At 50.2% G+C, this 23397-nt stretch overlaps 2 protein-coding genes across 3 annotated transcripts in view; one reads left to right on the top strand and one right to left on the bottom strand.

Moving 5' to 3' along the window:
* Positions 1-451: 451 nt before the first annotated feature.
* LOC148754726 (uncharacterized) lies at positions 452-1765 on the bottom strand. The gene is made up of 2 exons (XM_088794439.1): positions 1213-1765; positions 452-859 (listed from the first exon to the last, which is right to left on the bottom strand). The coding sequence occupies exons 1-2, from the start codon at positions 1763-1765 to the stop codon at positions 846-848; spliced, it is 567 nt and encodes a 188-aa protein (XP_088650565.1). The 3' UTR covers positions 452-845.
* TRAPPC10 (trafficking protein particle complex subunit 10) overlaps positions 1637-23397 on the top strand; it is an 84996-nt gene continuing 63235 nt past the window's right edge. The window contains exon 1 of one of the 2 annotated variants that reach the window (XM_074324482.2): positions 1637-1869. In XM_074324482.2, the coding sequence (XP_074180583.2) occupies positions 1803-1869 (67 nt within the window). In that variant the 5' untranslated portion in view covers positions 1637-1802. Of the gene's footprint in view, positions 1870-16561; positions 16581-23397 lie in introns of those variants that run through there. The other variant, XM_088794437.1, reaches the window with a different exon arrangement.

Below are 23397 nucleotides of genomic sequence, written 5' to 3'. Positions count from 1 at the left end.
CCTGGAAGTACACATTGTTCCCCAATAAAGTCCTGTTCCCCTTCCCCAATAAAATCTTTAAGAAAAATCCCAAAGAAAAACAGGAGAGAAACTGTAGTGGCCCTCAAGCCTAAAATACTTACCTAGGCCTTCACGGGTAAAGTTGGCTGAGCCCTGGGCGCATGGTCCATAATATAATGTCTCAGCTGAACTGGGTGTTAATGAGGTATCCACCAGGTCTGTCCTGGAGCCCTGACTGGCCTCTAGTCTTTGTGCCGTTCTGGACTCTGTAAGAGCCTCTTCCTGGCAAAGCCAAGACCTGACAGGGCCCCCCACATACACCTGGCTCCCCACCTCTGCCTACCTCCTCATGGGCTCCCTCTGTCCTAACTCTGAGCGTCTCCCCCTCTCCCAGCTATAGTGCACCACACACTACCCACACACACTTAGCAGCAGTGTTCACACTCAAAACTCTTTCACACGTACATTTACTTTTTCATTTGCAATAGTTACCTCAAACATACTTTCCTTACACAAGAAGCTTATAAGTAGTTAAAAGTAAGATTTCATTTTGTGCTGTTCCCAAAATGTGTACCCCACAGGGAAGGCTCTATGCAGCTGGGTACTGGGGCAGGAGAGGAGGAGGTTGGGCACGCACAGCGCCTAGTTTCAAAATGTTACTGTTATGGACACCGGAAACCAGTGCTAACAGGAGTGGCAGGTCAGAGAGAGGTGCTTCATTCCAGTGATCTGGGTTTGTTGCAAGTTGGCCTTGGAGGTGATCCTGGAGGAGGCACTGGGGTGCTGTGGGGTCTGTGGTTGTAGTGAGAAGATAGTAAATCTTGTTCTACTTTATGGCAGCAACACTACTTCGTAAGACCTGTAACGAGAAATACAAGACCCAGGGTTTCACAAGGACTAACGGCCATTCCGCACGGTGGCAGGAATTAATCCGGTGTCTTCACTGATTCCGCCCCCGGCATCCTGCGTTTGGTAAAAAATCGCAAGGCTAGGTCATCCCCACAAGCTCCCACAGTGAGAAACTGTGTGCCTGTGTCCACATGCTGTTGTCAGTGACCCCCTCCCCCGCTGTCCCTGCATCCACAGGTCCTTGTCAGCGACCCTGGCGTCAGCCCCATGTCCACATGCCATTGTCAGTGACCCCCGTGCTGCCAGGTTCCCTGCCCGGGGAATCTGCGAGGTGGAGCTGGGGCCGCAGGGCCAGCCTCCCACCTGTGCCACCAGGTGCGGTGGGGGTGCGTGTGTGGTGGTGTCGGCAGCCCCCTCGGCCGCGTGCACCCGCCCTGGGCATCCTGCACTCCGGGAGGGGAGATGTCTTGGGAGCCCCGCGGCGTCGCTGCCGCTCCCAGGCCAGGCGCCCAGGCCACCCCAGGAGGACCCCAGTCTCGGGGGCAGCTCCCAGCCGTGCAACCCACGCGGGTGGCCGCCGCCCCCCACGGCCGGCCCGCGCGCTGCTTTGGCTCCGAGGGAACCTCTGCAGGGACCTCCCCGCTCGCGTCCGCGGCCGGCCTTCCCTCCCCGCTCGCCGCGCCGCCGGCCGCCTTTCCGTCGGAGGGCAGCGCCAAGGCCGGCTGGACGCCCTCCCCTTTAAGCCGCGCGCCCCGGAAGCGGTATCGCAGCAGCGCCGGCACCGGAAGTGGATGCAGCCGGCAGCAGCGGGCGGCCGGCTCGGGAGCTGCCTCGCTCGGCCGGCCGGGCGTCGCTCTCGCGGCCGGCGGCGCCGCTCAGGCTCGGGGTGGCCGGGTGCGGCCTCGGGACTGCCCATGGGGCGCGGGGGGCCGGGCCGGTGACGCCGGACGCCCATGGACGCCCCTGAGGAGCTGCTGCCGCCGGTGATCTACACCATGGAGAACAAGCCTATCGTCACCTGTGAGTGCCCGGCGGCGCGGGAGGGGGCGGCGGCGGCGGCGGCGGCGGGCAGCCCGGTCCAGGCTCGCCGGCCCCTCGGCCCCCGCTGCCCGGCCGCGGCGCCCCGGCCTGGATGCTTCCTGGATGGAGGTGTGGCCGGGGCTGCGGCGGGGCCTCCGACCCCGCGATTGACCTCCGACCCCGCCGGGGGCGCCCTCCGACCCCGCCGCAACCCCGGTCCCCGGCCGTTGTGTGCAGTTGCCCCACGTCCCGGGCGGGCGGGCGGCGCGCCCAGAACGGAGGGCGAGGACGGGGCAGGGGGACGCCGTGCGCCGGCCCGGCCCCCAGGCTCCGCCGCTCGGCCCGGCCCGGAGGCAGCCGTCCTCCCGCGGGCGGCCGTGCTCCCCGGGGCGCCGCTCCGGGTCCGGGGCGGGCCCTCGTGCGTCGCCACTTGGAGCGGGGACGAAGTTTGCGTGCGTTTTCCGTGTTAGAAGACGTGCGTTTGTACTTCAGGGAAGTGCTGCGCGGTGAACGGCGCCGGCGACCCGTCCGAGCCCCGCAGAACCGCGCGTGCACGGCTCGAGCGCTCCGCGGACGGGCCGGGGCCGCGACACGCGCGGGGCCCCTCCCCGAGTCCCCCGCAGGCCCGCGCCCGCCCGGCCGGGGACAGACGAGAACCCATTTTACAGACGGCGCCGTGAAGGTTGGCCGGGCTCCCGCTCGCGAGTCCACGCTCGGGACTGGACCGGCGCCTTCCTGTCTGGGAGGCGTGGGGTTTTTGCCACGGTTTTGCACACCCAGAGGAAGTGTTTTTCTGGTACAGAAAAAAATTGCCTCTAGTTTTTACAGTCGTGACTTCAGAATTAAATTCTTTAAAAACCAGAACAGTGAGTGTATGGGAAGTGCTGAAACGCTGGCTGACATTTTGATGAGCTGCAGAGACGTGTTTCAAACTCAGGCGTTTTGAGCTTTGATAGTATCCTGTGTCCTCAACTTATTTTTCACATGGCCCTCCATGCCCTGAGAGGAAGCAGTTTTTACAGCAAAACGTGGGCACCGGGGCCTTAGAGGACTGTCCTGTGTCCGTTTTCTCCGCGGACACGGTCCTTGCAGGCTCCCCGTCGTCAGTCCTGAGAAAGGGTGCATGTGAAGTTTGTTTGTTGCTTCGTCTGTGGACGACGAACTTTCTTAGGGAACTGGATGCTTCCATCTCACTTTGGACACTTGCAAAGTTCAGCAATGGCTGTCCCCGTCCCCCCAATGCTTGTAAGTGGGAGTGTTTCTCACAACTCTGCACCTTGAGTCCGACGGCACAGGTGCCTGGAGCTGACCAGGAGACCCTGCTGAGTCCTCCCAGATGCTTTCTGACCCCTCAGGGCACAGGGACCACGCGGGCCAGGTTCTGCGTGCCCAAGGGAGGGCCCCTGAAACCTCTCCCCAGGTGGCCTGCGTGTTGTGAGTGCGGCATAAATACTGCTTGCGGGAGCAGCCACAGATCTAGTCACCTCTGGTTGTCCGCCTTAGCTCACCTTTTAATAGCACGTTCCTCTAGGTGTTGTGTCAACACATTTCTGAAGACCAGGTCCTAACGCGTCCTTGGATTCGTGAGGCCCAGTAAGTAGGCCGTGTTTAACGTCTGCTGTCACCCACACATGCGTGACAGACGGCTGAGGGACAGTTTCCTTTCCTACAGACGTACGTTGGTGGCGGTCCCCCGGTTAGAACCTGAGCACGCGCTGCCTGCACTGACGCCGTCTGAAAAGGCACAACCTTTCATTCCTTGGCGTCTCCGGGAAAAAAGTGGCTTCATAAACTTCCAGAGACAGGTGGCTTGAAAAAATGAAAAGGTCCCTTTCCAAGTTACAGACTAACTTTTAGAAAGGCTGCCTGCAGAGTTCACACGGGCCGTGCCGTTTTGTGCATCGGCTGAGGCTCCGTGCTGTGCTCGTGCTGCTTCCGTTTCAGCCTCTCCTTCCTTCTTTCAGCTGCACGTGCTTTGGAGGGAGGAGCTGGTCTAAGGGAGGAGCACAGACAGGTAGCGGGAAGATTGCTTTAAAAAAATCCATCCGGGTGTTTTATTCACACTTTTTGATATTATGTGGCGCTCTCAGTGTGCAGCACTTTGTTCTCCGAAGTCCATTTACGTCTCCTCCTTGACTGCTCACCCAGCCATTGTGCCCTCAGGAGGTCTCTGCTTGTTCATCTGACAGAGCAGAGCTCATGCTTGTTGTCAGTTTTTTTCATAGAACTTAGAATGTATTACTTTAAGTGAAAATGAATTGTGCGTAGACCTTTCTGAGAAGAATGTAGAATGTAACTGGTTCATGTAAATTTAGGAGCTGTTTATATGTGGCCATGAGAAGAATGGAAAGTCCCCAGAGATGAGGGGGACATAGAAGTCATTATTACTTGGAAACCTTGCTGAATTATTTTAGTGATATTCTGAAGCTCCCTACGAGTTTTAACGGCCTTCGATCCTTAATAGAAGGTTTCGGAGCCTGCTGCTAACTGCCCCTGCTGCAGGGTCTGCCTCAGCGGGGTCTGCTTAGGCCCAGGACTAGCTAAGCTTGTAAACCTGGAGAGGTGCCTGCAAGGTACCTGACGGATGTCCGCGGAACAGCTCGTGGTACTAGTGACATGACAGCGTTGGGTGATGAATGACCTAATCATAGCAATTGGAATACCTAGAGTATAATTTATTAATCATGAAAAATGCACACTGAAACTGAAACAAATCCAGCAGATCCATTTGATCTAAATTTAAGTTTCAGCTTAGATATTTTTTCAACCACTGGGTCAATTCTTTGCTTTAAAATAAAGTCTTAGGTTTCTGATCCAAGGGTATGTTGGGAAAGATATGTCCCTTTTCCAGCTCTCCTTCGTGGACAAAGTGATTGTAATTCAGTGATTTGTGACTTTCCTTTGTTGACCGTCAGCATCAAACCGAGAGTAGTACATCCTGTCAGCACGCAGTTGTGTAGTATCTGAAAACAGCCACACTCCATCCAAATGCTCTGTTCTCACCAGTCACATCTTGTGTTGCCTCTTTCTTTTTTCCAAATCTATCTGCAGTTCCAGATCCTACGTACATTTTGAAAAGGGGAAAAAAGGCAACAAAACTGAGCAGCTCCGCAGTGCTTTGTACCTGGGTGGAGTTTGTTTTGCTTTCCCCTGTAGCTTAGTTTTTAAATTTGCACATGACAGTTTTCCACCGAGCCGGAAAGGATGGTGCTTGTGATTTAACACCGTCTCAGTTTCATTACCGAAAAGTAACTTAAAATGTCGTTTTGTTTTTTTTAAATCGATGCATATAAATGCAGGTCTTGGTCCATATCGAATTTTTAAATCAATAGCAAATCAGCGATTGAGAAGTGGGAGAAACGTTTCTCCTTAGGGACCTCCGTCGTTCCATGGGGTGTGTTCGGAGGGCAGGGGCTGAAGGCACTACCAGATGTGCTACTTCGCTTTATGTCGTTTCTACCTGTGTCTGGGTAAAAACAGCCAGGTCTGACCTGGGTGACCTAGGGTGTCACAGCCTCGTCCGCACCTGTGGAATAGGGATCATGATCGTACCCATCTAATAGGGGTTAAAAGAATGAATACTGCGAAGCACGCAGAAGGTGAGCAACGTGCAGCCAAGTTAGAACTAAGGACAGAGTCCTAAACTTCCTCTGTTCATGGTGGCCTTAGCGTCTCAGTAATGTTTTCATGACACCACTAGGACGAGAGGAATACTTAATCATTCCAGTTAGTAAGTCGTTAGGTCCAAATAATTTTATTAAGGATTATCTTGTAACAGTAGTTATTTGAAAAAAATAATACACATAATTTGGAAGAAAAATGTTTATTTCATTGTTAGATAACCACAGTGACACACTCATGGGCGGTTACACCTGCTGGGCCGGCACCACTTCTCTAACCTGAGAGTCAGATTGAACACTGCTGCCCTCCCTGATTGTGTGTGTGTGTGTGTGTGTGTGTGTGTGTGTGTGTGTGTGTTGGGGGGGTACTTGCCTTTTATCCCACCATCCACCCTGCTTAGTGATGATAATGACATCACGGAAAGGAGTGGACCATGACCTAGTATTGGTACTGAGAATACCTGGAGTGGTCTGGTTCATCTCCAGCGTTGCTGTTTCCTCCTAGATTTAAACTGTCTCCTGGGCCTCGTGGGCTTGCTGGTCCTGAGGCTCCTGGGTGCACCGTTTGGGAACCCGTGTTATTAGCACAGTATCCCAGCTTCTGCGGTGGATTTGAACCGATAGTTTAGAAGTGAAAAGCTTCCTCTTCTATTTGAACGTCAGCTCACATTCCTAATTTGCAAGATGAGGGGTTTCTGAAGCGTTCCTGCTAAAGTAAAATTTGGTTTATGCAAATGAGATGCAAGAGGCTGATTGTTTTTAAAGTGCTGATGAACCTGAAGCACCAGATACGGGCGGACATGGCACGCGAGGCTGAACGGAGCTGACAGCGCGGTGGTGTGGTCCCCGCAGTGAGATGGGACCGGCTAAGGTGGTCGTCTCTCATCGGAGACGCAGTGATCGACTTAAGAAGACGTCTGTGTACGAGAAGCCTTTTGCCAGTTGACAGTGTCTTTTTATGAGTTGCACGATTTAGTGTGTGTGGTCTCACAGGGACCACTTGGGCACAGACGTCTGTTCCTTCTGCTCTTGCCTGGTGGCTTCAGATCTAAATGACAGGCCAGAGGTGGTGGGAAAAACTGCATGGCCTTAAATACTCTGTGGGGGAGGAGGAAACTTTCCCTTGCTCTTCTAGACTCTTCCGGCTGGTCTGATAATCGACATGAGGCAGATTAATAAGAGAAAATGACCAAATTTAATTACATACATACGTATGGAACCCCACATGCATGGGAGAGTCAAGACCCCACATATGTGAAAGGTTCAGAGACAGAAAGAAGCAACGAGGTGTCTGTGACATTCTGAGCTCAGGGTGAAGGAAGCTCATTGGGGCTCCAGAGGGGAGGAAGGTCAGTGCAGGCGATAAGAGCAGATGTCCAGTCATTACTAGTTTGCCCCGCCCTGCGGGTAGGGCCAGAAGGTGATTTCTGGTGCTGGGTCTTATTATGAGCAAGGCCTCTAATTTAAGGGCGAGGTGAAAGTTTCTCACGAGCCTTCAGCTCAAAATAATCCACGTGCCAGAGAGGCACATCTTGGGGTGACTCATTCTGAACCCCTTCAACTCCAAGACACACCTCTTTCTGAACAGCCTATTGTGTTTGCCTCAGAGCCGTCCGTGGCTTTCTCTCCTTATTGCTCACCTTGCCTCTGTCTTTCCTTTCTTCTACCCTAATCAAACCTGTAACTGCTCTCAACATGAATTTTCAATGTGCTGACAGTATTTTGGTCTCAGAAAATATTTGGTTTTTAAATTAAACATCGATGACTTTGGATCATTCCCAACTCCCCTTTTTCTCTTACAGCTGACATTCAGTCAGCAAACAGCATTTTGACTGAAGTTTATTTAGAATTCATCCGCTTCTCCCCACCTTTACTGCTGCTCCCCCAAGCCCAGCACCTTCATCCATCCCAGGGTGACTCCAGCGGTCTCCCCGCTGGCCTCCCCATTTCTACCCAGGCCCTTGAAGCTAACCCTCAGTGGGGAGGAGAGTGATCCGACTGAAAGAGAAGTCGCAGCATTCACAGACCTTTCTGGGGGCTGCGAGACCCTCCATGACCCTGACTGTGACGTCTAGCCCCCTGGCCCCCAACAGCGGCTCTGGCTGTGCCCACACCCACTGCGGCCTTTGCGGCTTGGCTCCGCAGTACCTGCGTGGCTCTGCGGTCCCTCCGTGTTCCCTTCCCTGCCCTGGGGCCTGCTCCATGCCACCCCCGCACCCCACTTCCTGGTGAGCCTCCCTTTGACATTGTTCAGTCTCCTTGGCTCAGCACCCCTAACATTAATGTTTTTTCTTGGGTCATTGTCTCTCTGCACCCTGATCCCAGGCCGCCTGCAGACTAGAGTGTGAGGTTCAGAATTGCAGGAACTTCATCTGTTTTGTTCATGGCTGTGTTTTCAGCATCTGGAATGTATTTGCACAAAGTAGCTGGTCAGTAAAAGTTTGTGGAGTAAATAAATAAATAAGCAAACAAGTCCGCATTCCTCTAAGGGAAAAACTGCTGTAGGTCATTTAACGCTTCCATAAGTTAGAAGCTTGTGATGGCATCCAGTTGTTTTCTTTAAATACATGTTTTTATGAAGCTAAAACAGCTTTGTAGAAAATGCTTGTAGAGTTTGGATGCTCCTCATTCAGACCTGTTTTTAGGTAAACTGCTATACGCTTAGTTGTTTGTTTGTTTGTTTTCATATACTGGAACATTCTCTGTTGAGAGTTTTTGAACTGAGGAAACACGTCAACGCAGTGACAGAAGTGACGCTGACTCGCTGTCTGGTGTGGCCCTCTGCTTGTGCTCAGGTGCACTTCCTGCACTGCACGTCAGCAGGCGTCACCACCGCCGGGCCAAGACGTGGCCGGGCCAAGACGTTCCCGGGCCACTGGTCCAGCTTCTGAAGTGCACATTTAGGTTGGGGACTGTCAACCCCGGCATTTGGATGCAGCCTTGAAAGAAGATACATCTGTAACTTTTCAAAATGAAACTTTACACCTTAAAATGCATAAATAAAACAGGAGCGCATTTTTATTGTAAAGAATGGAATCTGGAAGTGGACTTGCTGGGTCAGAAGGTTCGAGAGCAGGTTCAAGTTTGAAAACTGCTTCTGGATCACGCTGTGAAAAGCCACACCCACTTATGTGTGCCACACAGTGGGACTCAGTTTTTGCCAGTCTGGATGGATGGGGAGAAAACTACCATTATTTCTTTCTTTCTTTTTTTTTTTTTTAAATTTTTATTGGGGAATGAGTGGGGAACAGTGTGTGTTTCCAGGACCCATCAGCTCCAAGTCATTGTCCTTCAATCTAGTTGTGGAGGGCGCAGCTCAGCTCCAAGGCCAGTCTCCGTTTTCAATCTTAGTTGCAGGGGGCGCAGCCCACCATCCCATGTGGGAATTGAACCCGCAACCTTGTTGTTAAGGGCTCGCGCTCTAACCAACTGAGCCATCCGGCTGACCTACCATCATTTTTTTTTTAAACAGCTTGATTGAGCTTTATTCCATGGACTATAAAATCTATCCATTGCAAGCGTACAGTTCTTTGTTAGTATATTTTTAGAGTTGTGCAGCCATGGCCATAGTTCAGCTCTAGAACATTTGCATCACCCAGGAAGTCCCCTCGTACTTGTTAGCGATTAATCCCTTCTACCGAGGCAGAGGCAGCCACCGATCCACTTTCTGCCTATAAATCCGCGTTTTCTGGATGTTTTGCACAGATGCAGTCACGTACTACGCAGTCTTGTGTCTGGCTTGCACTCAGCACTGATTCTGAGGTTCATCCGTGTTGCATCGTTGATCGTTTGTCCCATTTATTGCTGGGGAGCGTTTCACTGGAAGGACGGACCGGCCGCCTCTTGTGTATCCGTCACCAGTGACATTGGGATTGTTTCCAACCTGGGTCTGCATGTGTATCTGTGTGTGGACATGTGTTTTCCTGTTCGTGGAGTGGTTCCTAAGAGCTGGATGGTAAGCTGATGCCTGACTTTCTAAGAACTGCCCCGGTGCTTTCCTGAGTGGCTGCTCTGCTCAGCTCCCCCAGCGCTGTCTGAGGGTCCCAGTTTCTCCACGTCCTCACCAATACTTGTCTGTCTTTTCGATCACAGCCGTCCTGGGGCCTGAAGCAGTGAGACTGTGGTTTTAATTGGCATTTCCCTAGTGGCTAGTGACATTGGGCATCTTTGCTTGTTCTCGTTGGCCATTTGTATGTCTCCTTTAGTGAAATGTTTGTTCAAATCTTTGGCCCCTTTTTAAATTAGATTGTCATTGTGTTGTAAGAGTTCATTATATTTTCTGGATACACGTTCTTTATTAGATACATGGTTTGCACATATTTTCTCCCCTTCTTTGGTTGTCTTAATTTTCTTAATGGTGTCTTTTGAAGTGCAGACATTTTTAATTTTGATGAAGTTACCAGTTTTTTTCCTCATGGGTTGTGCTTTTGGTATCACATCTAAGAACTATTTGTCAAGCCCACGATTAGCATATAATGATTAGTGAGTCTCTTTATATGCTTATTGGTGAGTGGGCCTCTTCAGAATACCTGTTCATCTGTGTTTACTTTGACATTTAAGAGGCATGGGCAAAAACACGTCTAAAAGATGAATTGGAATAGCACCAGGAAACAAATGTGCTTTCCATTTTTGTATTTTGTACCATATGTGTTAGTTTTTTCTAGGGCTGCTGTAACAACTTACCAGAAACTGGATGGCTTAACATAGCAGATATGTGTTCTCTCGCAGTTCTGCAGACCAGACGTTGAAATCGAGGTGTCCGCAGGGCTGCGCTCCTCCAGAGGGTCGCGGGGCGGGTCCTTCCCGCCTGTCCCCGCTCCCAGAAATCCTTGGCGTTCCTTGGCTTGTAGCCGCGTTCATTGCTCTGATCTCTGCCTCGTCTTCACAAGGTCTTCTCTCGCCCTGTGTTTTCTCTTCTGTCTCTTATCAGATGGTCTGGAATGATCTCATTTGAGATCCTGAACTTAACGACATTTACAAAGACCCTTTTCCAAATAAGGTCCCATTCACAGGTTCCGGGGATCAGGATGTGGACACATCTTTTGGGCCCTGTTCAACCCCTTCACCACAGTATCTGCTATTGGCCCGCACCCATCTAGTCTTTCGTTTTTATATCCCTTCTTCCATCTTCTTCTGTCCTCGCTCTGCTGGCTGAGGGAACGATTCCTTGGCATCTAGAATTTGGGCTCCAGAAGTTGACACAAGATGGGATGATCTCTTAGAAAAAGATGAGCCTTTTCAACAATCTCTACTTCTCTCAGAGACATAAATGCCTTTATTTGGCTTCTTGCACGTGTAACTTACATGATATTTCCTTCCTCGATATTATTTTAGCCCCTTGTGTGTGTAGCCCCTCATTTTTTAAAACATGAGCAGAGAAATGATAAACTGACAACAGGTTTAGGCCTTGGTCTCACCAGGAGTGTTGTACGTCTGGACATTTGTCCTGACAGATGTATTGAGCATAGAAGTCATTGCATCAGTTTCAGAGCTGAATTTTTTGGTACGGCCTTGGAACGAACAGTAAGCCCTTTTGGTAGTAGTTTTGTCCTGAATCTGTAGCGCCCCTGAGGGGCACTTTCAGTTCTGCTGGATTGGTAGTGAGTTTCTAAGCATGGGGGTGGAGGGGGCTCCGGAAGGGCTGTCAGGGTCAGTAGGAAGGTGGCGACCTGAGGGCGATTTCCTGGGTCTGACCAGGGTCCTCAGTGTTTGGCAGCGCAGCGACCAGCACCAAGGTGGCTGGCTCCCCTCTACCACGAGTTACAAGCAGTGGGGGAGTAACCCACTCTCTGCCCACATGGAAGGGGTGGTTTTCCTTCAAATTAGCCCTCAGGGAAAGTCTTTCCCATGGAGTTAAGTAAAATAAAAATATCACTTCCTTTAGTTCAGCAATCTAAAAACTGACTAAGTCAGCTACACTAGAAATTTTTAGTATAATCTAAAATTATGTTCATATTCTGAGAGCGCATTCTGCCTCCCAGCACTGTCATTCCTTCTGCTGCAGGATATCCTGTCCTAAGGGGCCCTGGCTTATCTAGGACCTGAAGGAGTCGGGTAGGATTCACGAGTCAGTACGGATCAGCGTGTCCCGTGCCAGGCAGAGTACGGATCAGCGTGTCCCGTGTCAGGCAGAGTACGGATCAGCGTGTCCTGTGCTGGGCAGAGTACGGATCAGCGTGCCCCGTGCCGGGCAGAGTGCGGATCAGCGTGCCCCGTGCCGGGCAGAGTACGGATCAGCGTGTCCCGTGTCGGGCAGAGTGCGGATCAGCGTGCCCCGTGCCGGGCAGAGTGCGGATCAGCGTGCCCCGTGCCGGGCAGAGTGCGGATCAGCGTGCCCCGTGCCGGGCAGAGTGCGGATCAGCGTGCCCCGTGCCGGGCAGAGTGCGGATCAGCGTGCCCCGTGCCGGGCAGAGTGCGGATCAGCGTGCCCCTGCCGGGCAGAGTGCGGATCAGCGTGCCCCGTGCCGGGCAGAGTGCGGATCAGCGTGCCCCGTGCCGGGCAGAGTGCGGATCAGCGTGCCCCGTGCCGGGCAGAGTGCGGATCAGCGTGCCCCGTGCCGGGCAGAGTGCGGATCAGCGTGCCCCGTGCCGGGCAGAGTGCGGATCAGCGTGCCCCGTGCCGGGCAGAGTGCGGATCAGCGTGCCCCGTGCCGGGCAGAGTGCGGATCAGCGTGCCCCGTGCCGGGCAGAGTGCGGATCAGCGTGCCCCGTGCCGGGCACCGTTGCAGGTGCTTGGGTGATGTCCTTGAGCAAAGACCCCAGCCCTCTTAGAGCTTGCATTCTAGCAAAAGGAGACAGACAGTATATGTAACCAGTAAATTACATAATATAGTAGATAGTAAATGCTGTGGGGAAAAAGGAAGAGAAAGGGAGAAGAGAAATGGGGGAGTTGTATCATTTCAAACATTTGTTTATGGAAACTTGCAACTATGTATAAAAATAGACAGTAGTGTAAAGAAACCCTGTAAACCTCTCACCCAACTTCAGCAATTGGTGAGTTGGCCAATCTTGCTTCTCTATATCCCTCATTCACTCTGATCCTATATTATTTTGAGGAAGATCTCAGGCTTTACGTAACTTACCCAGAAATATATATATGGACTGAATGTTTTTGTTGCTCCCCTCCCCCCGTTCATGTGTTGAAACCCTACCCCCCACAGTGTGATGGTATTTGGAGGAGGGATCCGTTGGGAGGTGATCAGGATTCGATTAGGTCACCAAGGTGGGGCCCTCATGATGTGATCAGTGGCCTTAAGCACCTGTGCACACCAAGGGACGGCCACGCGAGCGCACAGTGCGGGGGGCCATCAGCAAGCCAGGAGAGACGGCCTCAGCAGGAGCCGGATGGATGCCGGCCCCTTGATCCTGACTGCCAGCCTCCAGCTCTGGGAGGAAATGCGTTTGTGCTGTTGAAGCCCCTCTGTCTTTGACCTTCAGTCATGGTCACCTGAGCTAAGACAGTGCGTGTCTCTAAAAGATGGGACTTCTTTATAACACCAAAAAAAAAAAAAAATCCCTGATATCAAATATTCAGTGTTTATATTTCCATTGTTTAAAATATCTTTTAAAAAACTCTTTGAATTAATTAGTACCCAAATACTTTTTTAGATCAGTATTTTCAGTCTCTTAAAATCTTGGTTTGCCCTCCACCTGCCTTTCGTTCCCTGCAGTTTGTTGAAGACCCAGGTTGACTGTCCTGTGGTAGAGTTCCCCCACGCCTGCCCCGGACTTTGCCAGCTGCGTCTTGTATGGTCCTTGTAAAGAATCCTCTGCCTGAGTTTCCTGGAAAGTGGTGGTTGGAGCCAGAGGCTCCATCAGATTCAGGTTGGACTTTTCTGGCAAGACCATTTCATAGTACTGGTGTGTTCTCTGGCCAGCGTGAGCAGTGTCTGGGGGGCTCTTTGTGACCTTTGCAGCCATTTATTCTCGCATCAGCTCCCTAAGGGTTGCAAAACGGTGGTATTCTAATTTTACCATTTCTTCTTCACTTATTCGGTGAAACATTTCTGTACAGGAGAGAGTGTGTGTGTATACGTGTGCACACGTGTGTACATACGTATGTTGATAGTATTGGTTACCCAGTGGTGGAGTTCCTACAGGGAAGGCAGACAAACTGCTTGATTCATGGCCTTTTCGTAGCTGTTTTCAAAACGAGCTGGTTTGCTAGTGTCCCTCGCTGATGATCAGTAGCTCCTTTTAGTATCATTATGAACGAAAGGGTTGAAACACCCCTGACTTCTTCCTGCCTGTTGCAGTTGGGGTCCTACTGATGAGCGAGTAGCTCCCTCGTTGCCAGGTGGCTTCTGAATCATAGGAATGCTTGTTCGTTTCTTGGCTGGCTGCTTTGACAAGGTGTCCCAGACTCATGGGTACGTTCCCTGCCCCAGACCCCGAGTGCGCCATTCCTGCAAGGTCCCTGATTCCTCGTGCTGGGCCTTTTCTGGGGACAGAGCTAGGAATTGAAAGTTAGCGCGCACCCTAAGTCCACACTGACCTTTTCGGTTCAAAAGCAGAACTTCGGGGTTTTCACGAGCTGCTCTGTGTTCCGTATTTTCTTTCTTGCTGTTCTCCGGGGTACTTGGGGATGACAGAGTTAGAGCCATGTCGCAGTCCCCAGGGGCAGGACATTAGATCCTGCCACCAGGCGCCACTACGTGTCTGATTCAGCAGGTCTGCTGGCCTGGGACTCTGCATTTCTGCCAACCCCCAACAGATGCATAGGACACTTCCACTCTGCCACCCGCAGGAGGAGCGTGAGCGCCCATCACACTGGCGGCTGTAGTTCTGGGCCGCATGGGGGTTATCCCACCAGGCTGAAGTCAGTGACTGTAGGTTTCAAGTCCCTTGGCACGTTTCCTGTCTCTGGTTGTACTACTGAGTATACATTTAACTGCATTTGTCTTATTTTTCCTGACATGTAGGGAAAGTTGTTTTAAAATTTAGTTTTATAATTATATAAAAATAATTTCATGCTTTCAAAATCAAATCTATCAAACAAGATGCGTTTGAAAGCAATCTAGCATATATCCCTGTCTTTCCTACCCACTCCTTCCCTTACCTAAATATTCTCCTTCCATAAAAAAAATTCATGCACGTTGGTATTTCCCTTTCTTAGATAAGAGCTTGCAAACCGCACACGCTTCCCCACCCGCTTTTCCCCTCAGCGTTACCTGGCGCACGCGCCACTGAAGTCCAGAGGTCTGTCCTCCCCGCGGCGGCCCCGCAGAACCCCGCTGGTCATTCCTTTAGGTGGCTGGTCTGCGGCCCACTGTCCCAGACGCCCGTGTCAGCATGTCGGCCTTTCCGTCCGCCGCTGTACCTGTTGGGGTAGAGGCCTGCAGGGCTGCTGGGCTGTGGAATTCCTCTCCGTGATGGTGCGCCCCGCCCTGCCTCGCCTGGTGGAGAAAGTGATCTTTGAACCTAGACTTGAAGGAGGTGAAGGGAAATGAAATGTGGGGGCAGGGCAGTCTGGGAGCCTTCTGGGCAACGCCCCCCAGCCCCCGGCAGGGGCTGGCCTGGAGCCCTCAGGGTCTCTTCTTGAACTTGCAAATGCTAGGGTTCAAACTGCTACAATCGTCCTATATATTTATTTTATTTAAAAATATACAAACGTTTAGAGGCTCATTCTTCAGTATTCTTACATTTAGATGCATTTATCCAATCTTTCTTTTTCTGTTTAAACTCTCCGATTTTAAGTCTAGTTTGGTCTCTGAGTGCTAGGGAAGCTGACTTCTCCCTCTGGTTCCACGTGTTGTTCAGACCCCTTAACACTTGGCATGTGTGCTAATCATCTTTCCTGTTGAAAAAGAAAAAGACTTGGGGACTTAGAACCTTGTGGCCAGTCCGTGTGTGGGCTGTAGCTCCTCCTCTGCAGACTCCCACAGCACAGAGCTTGCTGAACACTAAGAAAATGTGTCCTTCCCCCCACTGATCACACCTCCCAGGGCTGGTAACTACAGACTGGGAGAGGGGAGAGTGGGCAGAGCAGAGTGGGAAGCGCGCATGTCACAGCGTGTCACAGAAGGGTCAGGAGGCCACGTGAGTAGGCATGCCGTGAAAGAAAGCCAGTGATGAAATGGCAGGATATACCGAGTTGTGGTTTCAAGTCACACTTTTTCAAGCCCAAAAGTGACGGCCAAGTGAAGGCGATCCCATCATGACCTCGGGAGGAGTTGCTTTTCTTTAAATTCGGCCTCTGCGGTGCAGAGCTGTGGGAGGGTTCATTGCTTTCTTCTCACATGCGTGCCTCCCAGTAAAGGGAGGGCAATGTTTGTGGGTAGAAATGGGGATCAGGTGCCTGGTCATTTTAGGGCACAGACTGACTAGCCTGGTTTTCTGCTCCTGTAGTCTGGACAACAGCTGGATTTCTCTTGTTCTTTCATGAACCTTCACTCCCCACCCCAACCCCCACGGAAAAGTGCCGGGAGGTTTCCCTAGTCCGGGAGGTTTCCCTAGTCTGGGAGTGTGCATTTGATTAGTTTTCCCCATGAAAAAGCTGCCAGCTTGAAGCATTAATTAATTTTTATTACTGCATTGACGTTAGGCATAAATTATAGCAAATACTGCTTTACGCATCATTGAACAGGCTGAAATGACTTCCCAGTTTGTGACCTTGGCCATTTTTATCGTCCATTTGAAAGTCTGTTCTGCCAAATCTGTTTCTGTTGAGAAATTACTGTCTGCTCTGTGGGCAAGCACGTACAGTCGTAGGGTTACAGATAGTGCTCTCTTCTCAACGTGCTTCAAATAGGAGTGAGCTGCCGCCCGAAGCAGGAGTGCGGCTTGCTGAAAGAACAGCCTTTTCTGCCAAGTTTTCTATAAAGCAAAAGTTAGAAAAATTATTATTCCCCTTGACTTTTTTCTTCAGAAGTGGAATCACAGCTCCTCTTGCTTGAGAGGGCCTTGAACTAGGTCGTCCTCGGGCAGCCACCCGACTCTGCAGTCTCCAGACCTCGTAGGTGGTCCTCAGATGTGGGAGACCGGCCTCCAAATCCAAGTTCCTCTTACCAGAGCTTGCGTCTGAGTTGAGCTGCAGTCCACCCCCCTCGTCTTCCCACCCGTTACTCTGGGCAGCCTGTGGAGCCCCACGGGGTAAGTTGGACCCTTTTCAAGGAAGACACCGCCCAGCAGATACAGTAGCTGGAGGCAGCCTTCTTGTTGCCAGGCTAAGATAATCCGGAAGTCTTCAACAATTCACGATGAAATGTGACATGTGTCGAATTGGACGAGTTACGATTGCCCTTTAACTGAGATTATACTAAAGATTGTGAAGAAAAATCATGCCGTGTGAGAGCATCAACAAATGTTTGAAACCTTTGTTTAAGGTCTTTTACCCAGTATAAGTTTCCAAGTAAAAATACTGATCTTGAAAATACCTGGTGTCAGTATGAGGAAAGCTGTACGTCAGCTGCCAGTTGGCCGAACATTCTGTTTCTCTGCCGCTTCTCCTGGGTACAGTTTCCTTTATACTTTTGTGTTAAGACCTTCACAGCTCTGTGTGTGTAAGGATTGGTTACCGTGGACAGCAGATGACAGAAATGTCACTCTGCTGGTGGAGGGGCTTCTGGAGCCTGTATTTTCAGCTGAGCGGTGTCACCACAGCCACTGCAGGGTAACAGCAAACCGTAAAAGTGAGAAATGCAGAAGCTGCCGAGCCCGGAGCCCCCTGCCCAGCCCGCAGCCTGCAGCCCGCTGCTGGGTGCGTCTGTCCCGGCTCCCAGCTCAGGAGCCGCCCACCTCGGGCCAGGCAGGGGCGGTCTGGTGCCTCGGTTCCCACGTGTGGAGCGGCTCTTCCCTTGGGCTGGTGTCGGGGTTCAGGGTGACAGTGCCATGCTCCGGCGTGCCCGTCCACGTGCTATCGGGTATGCACAGTACACAGGTGGCCCCTCTGGACTCCCGTCGGCGCTCAGCTGGGGCCTAACCCTCTGGAGCTTCGGAAGCCCTCCTGTATCATCAAATCACAGCTATTGCAGAGATTGCAACTTAAGTGCTTTTATTTTTCCCCTTGAAGTCTTTCATATACTTCTCATAGTTTTTAGTTCCTGGGGCCGCTGTAACCAGTTACACAGATTTAGTGCCTTAACACAGCACAAACGTCTTCTCTTAGCGTTCTCAGGGTCGGAGTCTGGGGTGGGTCTCCTTGGGCTGAAATCTGGGTGTTAGCAGGGCTGGTTCCCCCTGCAGGCTCTGGGGAGAATCTGTTTCCTGCCTTTTCCGGCTTCTAGAGGCGCCCACTTTCCTTGGCTTGTGGCTCCTCCTCCATCTTTAAAACCAGCAGTGACCAGTTCAGTCGTCTTGGTGGTGCCATCTCTTTGGTTCTGGCTCTTCGGCCTCCCGCTTCCCCACTGTAGGACCCTTGTGAGGACAGTGGGCCCATCTGATGATCCAGAAGAATCTCTTTATTTAAGGTCAGCTGATGAGCAGCAACCTTAGTCCACCTGCAGCCTCAGTTCTCCTTTGCTGGGTAATGTAACCTAGTCACAGATTCTGGGAGCAGGATGAGTATAGAAATTTCTGAATGCCCTTAGCACATGTCTGGGGAAAAAAAGTCATAGGAAGTAATGATTTTGCAAGTATGAAAACGCTGTCCGTCTCAACTGAGGGTACTTCCGTTTCCCCGAGGCATAATTTATAACTCGAGCATTGAAACCACACTTGGTAGTTTACGCTACTGTTGCTGTGGATTGTGTTGTGCCAGGTTCAATCTTATGTCATAGCTGAGCCCTCGAATCTTTTTAAAGTTCCTGCGTAGACACTAGAGGAACACTAACAACAGTACATGTACTTTTTCATCACAGGTAGCAAACGTGTTCTCTTAGGGGAAAGAGAATATGTGCCTTTAGTGTAGTTGGCCTGTATCCCGGAAGTGCAGAGGGAACACCCTTTGGGGGGCTGGTGTGGACAGAATTTCAGCAGCGCGGTCCTGGCTGCAGGTCTTGTCTGCGCATTTTCACACAGAGCAGGACGTCCTCGAGTCCTCTGCATATTATCCATTCTGTTCTGGCTGCAATGACTGTTAAGAATTCAGAATCTGAATTTTAAAATGCTTTGACACTAAGGAACCGACTTTACAGTCCTGGTGGGCCCTAGAATGAAAGGTTAGCGCATAAAATGATTGGGAGTGACGCTTCCCTGGCTCTTAGTAAGACAAATGCCGTGTGGCTGACGACAGCTGTGACGCCTGCTCACGTGGCTCTTGCAGCAGCAGCGCATCTCTATCTGTCAGGTCCTTCACTCAGCTCGGGTCGGACTCTCCTGGTGACAGCGCCCTGGGTCTCAGTAGATGGCGGCGCCTGCAGGTGTCTATTTTCAGTGATAATTGACTTCTTTGAGGACTAGAGTTGCTTATTGTCTCATTGTTGGAGACACGATAGCTAAATGATACAACTGTATCTAGTTATTTCTGTTTTGTAAATTGGACAAGTGTTAGTGTCTTTTTAATACTGATATAAGTTATTGATTATTTGCTCTATAATTTAGTTCCCAAGTCCTTCTGTTTTAAAGATTTTTAAGGAAATGTTAAGCAGTTCATTGAAATATGACCCATTTATGCTTAAATCACTGAAATCATCTTTTTAAATTATTTTTTCCCATGTTTAGTTAGTTCTTATCTGCTTTTTAAGTTTTTTATTTTTCAATTACAGTTGACATTCAGTATTATTTTATATTAGTTTTGAGTGTAACTTACTTGCTTTTAACATAAAAAAATGTAAATTGCGCGATTAAGACATGGCTACATGCTTGTAAAAATCCCAGCGTGTGCAGTAATAATTCAGGAAACAGTGAAGGCCTGTGACAGTCGTCTGACTGCATGTGACAAAAGCCGTTTACAACCAGCGTAAATAAGGGCACAGGTTCATATTATCAGAAACACTGGGCGCTGCCTGCCTTTCTTGAGGGGTGTCCGAGCTGGGCCGTCCTCAGCCGCGGGGCAGGTGCTGCACACACAGTGCCCACGTCCCTCCCTTCAGAGCCAGGTGGCCGTCCCTGAAGCGCCAGTCACAGTGCAGTGCCTGCTGTGCCGCCTGCTCGGCCACCCTCCTGCCAGGCACCGATCCTCAGAGAGGCAGGGGACGCCCCAGATGGTCCCGTGCCCCGCAGCTGCCTGTGGGTCCGGGGCCGCGGTGTCCTCACGTCTCTGTGTGTCGTGGTTTGTGGTGAGAACCGGTAGCATGTTTGTAGACCACGTGTACAGGGAGGGACGTCTGTGGTCATGGAAGTGCGCTTTGAGGTACTCTCATTAATTAACTATTTGGATAAGTCTCCCGCTTCCTGCCCCGCCCCCCCCGCCCCCCCCCCGCAAAAAGATCTTAGTGTTTGTAATAGTCTGAGTTGACTCTTGTAAAAGCCTGAGTCAGAAAAATAGACAGCAATTTTCTGAACGGCGTTCTCTGAACGTGGGCTCGTCGATCTTAAGCCTCTTTTTGCCTTCAGCAGCTATTTTCTAACCATTGAATCCTTGCTGGTGTTTCTCCTGCGGCTGTTGCCCTGGGGATTAAGCTAAAAACAGCCTGGAAGTTGTTGCTCTGTCTTACGGTTCAGACCTCAGAGCTCTAATGACTTTCTACTTAGTGGTTGGGCTATTTTGGGAAGCTACAAGTCTACGATGTTAACTTAATTACCTGTCATATAAGCTGAGATTTCATTCTTTTGGGGTTTTACACTGTCGTGCGGGAGACCCTGCTCTGTCCGCCATTTGTTGGGCGGGGTGGCCTGCGGGGTCTCTGGTCCCGCTCCCCACACAAGAACGCAGGACATGGTGAGGCCGAAAAGGAACACCCACGGAGCCGTAGGTAGGGGAGTCATATCACTATGGTCTCACTGGAGGCTGGGCCCACCTTACGCGCGACCTGCCGTCCGCTTTTCTGCCAACCGACCGACCGACGACTCCTCCGCTCTCCTCGACTCTGTTCCTCTCTCTCGGCCCTCCTCTTCGGCTCTGCTCGACTCCTCGGCTCTCCTTTGTAGCCGCAGCAGTTATACCAGCGGCCAATCGGCCAACCGGCCACAGCCGACGGCCAATCAGCCACAGCTGACGGCCATCCACCACCCGAGCCAGCACCCCTCCACGTGAGGCCGAGAGCCTGTAAACTACTTTCTGGGGCTCTGTCCCCACATACACCTAAGCCCTTTCCTGTCTTTGCTACATGCTCTGGCTCTGGATAGCCCATTTTCAAAGGCATTTCTAATTTTTATGACACTTGGTAGAAAGATTTAAGAGTATTATAATTAATAATAGCTATGTATTCTGAGAAAATCATGGTGGCTTTTCTTCATTCTTGTTCAATCAGTGCAGAGCTTCAGCAGGTGAAAAGAATTGACCTTCAGAGGTAAATTAGGGAACTTATTAGTTTGCAGGGCTGTCATAAGAAAATACCACACACCGGGCGGCTTAAACAGCAGAAACTTATTTTCTCACAGTTCTGGTGGCTGGAAGTCCAAGATCAACATGTGGCCAGGGTTGCTTCGGACGGAGGGCTCCCGCCTTGGCATGCGGAGGGCTGCCTTATTGCTGGGTCCTCACAGGGCCTTGTCACCCCCCTGGGGTCTCAGTGTGCCCACACTTTCTCTCTATACAAGGACACCGGGCAGGTTGGGTCAGGGTCCACCCTACAGACCTGTTGTGACTTAATCACTGCCTTCCAGGCTTTCTTTCCAAATACGGTTTAACGTGAATTTGGGGATGGGGTGGGCGGGGCACAATTCATAACATGTTAACTCCCCAGTTATTGTCAAATGACATCTTTGCCCTGAGAGATGTGCTAATTAACCTGTAATATTTTTAAATTACATTTTTGGACACAAATTGAAGATTTATTCCATGATAGAATGTAAGAAAAATTGTTACCATGTAGTCTCCAGTAGACAGGCTTTACTGTATAACTGGGTTTCCTGTGGGAGATAGCTTACGGGTACAGGCATTTCCCTTTGCTTACTCTGTGTACATGTGTTAATTGGGCGTTTATGTGAGACTGTGGCGAACCAAGTGAAAGGAGAAAGCCAAGGGTAGTGATGTTTTTCCCCCAGTTTCAAATTATTTTTAATGGAAAATGAAATTCCTCTTGGTGGAAAAAATTCACATGGAGTTATTTTTTATGCATAATCTTTAACGCGAACTTAAATTCCTAGCTGCCCAGCTGTGACATGTGATTCAGATCTCTTTTCTACGGTAGTTATAATTCTCCCGAGAGTCCTAGGTTTGTACACAGAGTCTCTTTATCCAAAACTATTATGGTCACACTTTTATAACGATTAGTATTTAATAACCAGATTCATCACTCAATAAATTATAATGTTATATAACATACACCAAAACAGTTTTTTTAAATCACTGAAAGAATTTCATTGTTATATTCTACAGTTTTCCTATTTGATCTTTTTCTAACCATCGTGATTAATAAACTTGTAAAGAAATGATATTGTATCTGAGAGAAAGTACCATATTTTTGGCTATCTAGAAAACAATAGGGGAAAAATGCAACTGCACACACTCATAAGGTGTAATTCTCTTCATGGTAAATCTATTTTGTTGATTAATATTAACCTTCTCATTCTCAAATGTTTGGGTGATTAATTATATGGTAGCCCTAATGATAAGCTACCTTCTCTCTTTCTTGCGATATAAATAAGAGAGTCATCAAGGGTAGTGGTTTCTATTAATCTTGGAACCTTTTAAAGAGGCGACAGAAATTGGTAGTCACAGATAAGAAATCTAAGCTAACTAAAGACTTTCTTATTTTAATGATTTCTAAGATGACTACCGAATAAATGAACAGGATGGAAAATAAGTTAAAACATAAACATTGTTTTCATTTGGGCAAACAATGTAACAGTAGCCTTATGAAGTATTTACCTGGTGTTAGGCCTTGTTCAAGGTTATTTATTTGTGTTGACTCATTTAACCCTCACACAGCCCTGCTGGGGAGGTATTCTTATCTCCCCATTTCACAGCTGGTCCTTGAGGCCTAAGAAGGGTAAATGGTCCCCCAAGCTCTTGGGTTGAGATGGGAGCCAGGTGGCCAGGCCGTCAGCGTCTGTGTCCCCAGCCCCACCGCCCGTTGCCACCACTCAGCCGCCCAGAGACCTCCTTGCTCTCTGCAGTGGCTGGCTGCTGTTATATTGTTACGGGGTTTGGAGGCGGTTTGTGTTTGTTTCTTTTAGTTCATGATAGCAAGATAAACAAATGTGTTAAGGGCCCAGGTGAATTCCCAATGCTTTTTTTAAGATCAATAGAAAAGCAATTTGGAAAATGATTTTGCATAAAGTTAGAGGATCCTCTGAATATAAGAATTTGAGTCACCTGTATTACAAAGGTTCTTTGTAGTTTAAGGATAATACGGTTATACCAGCATTTCATGACAGCTAAATGGAGTTTTCAGTTCTGCTAAAGCGACCACGAAAGAGCTAAGTGTGCAGTGTCGAGTCAGACACACGTGGACTCGCTCGCTGGCTGCGCGCTCTCAGCACCTTGACTCTCAGGCCTCACCTTCCTTCTCTGAAATGGGTGGTGTCGTCCTTGCGTCCTAGGCGCCGCTGTGAGGGCTGAGTGTGACGCTGCTTGGCAGGTGTTTTGTGTGGTATTGCGTGGTATGTGCGCAGAGAGTGTCCCGTGAATGTTAGCTCCTATCGGCATTTGCATGCATATTAAGTTTGTTTTGGTGAAGAAGTTCACGTGCACTTCTCCGCGTTTCCTTTTCTGCCTCGAATTTTCTGGCTGTGCCCTTGAAGTTGAAGAAAACAGTGGCTGTGGAGCAGACTCAGGGACAAAGCGGGTGGGGTGAGCCGGTGCCATCTCTCCCACTTTCCTTACCCCTCATTCTCCTTGTGGGGAAATCACACCTGCCTCATGGAGGTGTCCTGAGGGTCAAGTTAGATCAAGTATGCTAAGTGCCAGGTTTTGTAGAGACCA

The sequence above is a fragment of the Rhinolophus sinicus genome, chromosome 17, assembly GCF_057876585.1.
Source record: "Rhinolophus sinicus isolate RSI-liver-muscle chromosome 17, RSI-T2T, whole genome shotgun sequence".
Classification (NCBI taxonomy): Eukaryota; Metazoa; Chordata; class Mammalia; order Chiroptera; family Rhinolophidae; genus Rhinolophus; species Rhinolophus sinicus.
Note: the sequence above shows the minus strand (reverse complement) of the source record. Positions and strands in the feature narration are given on the sequence as shown.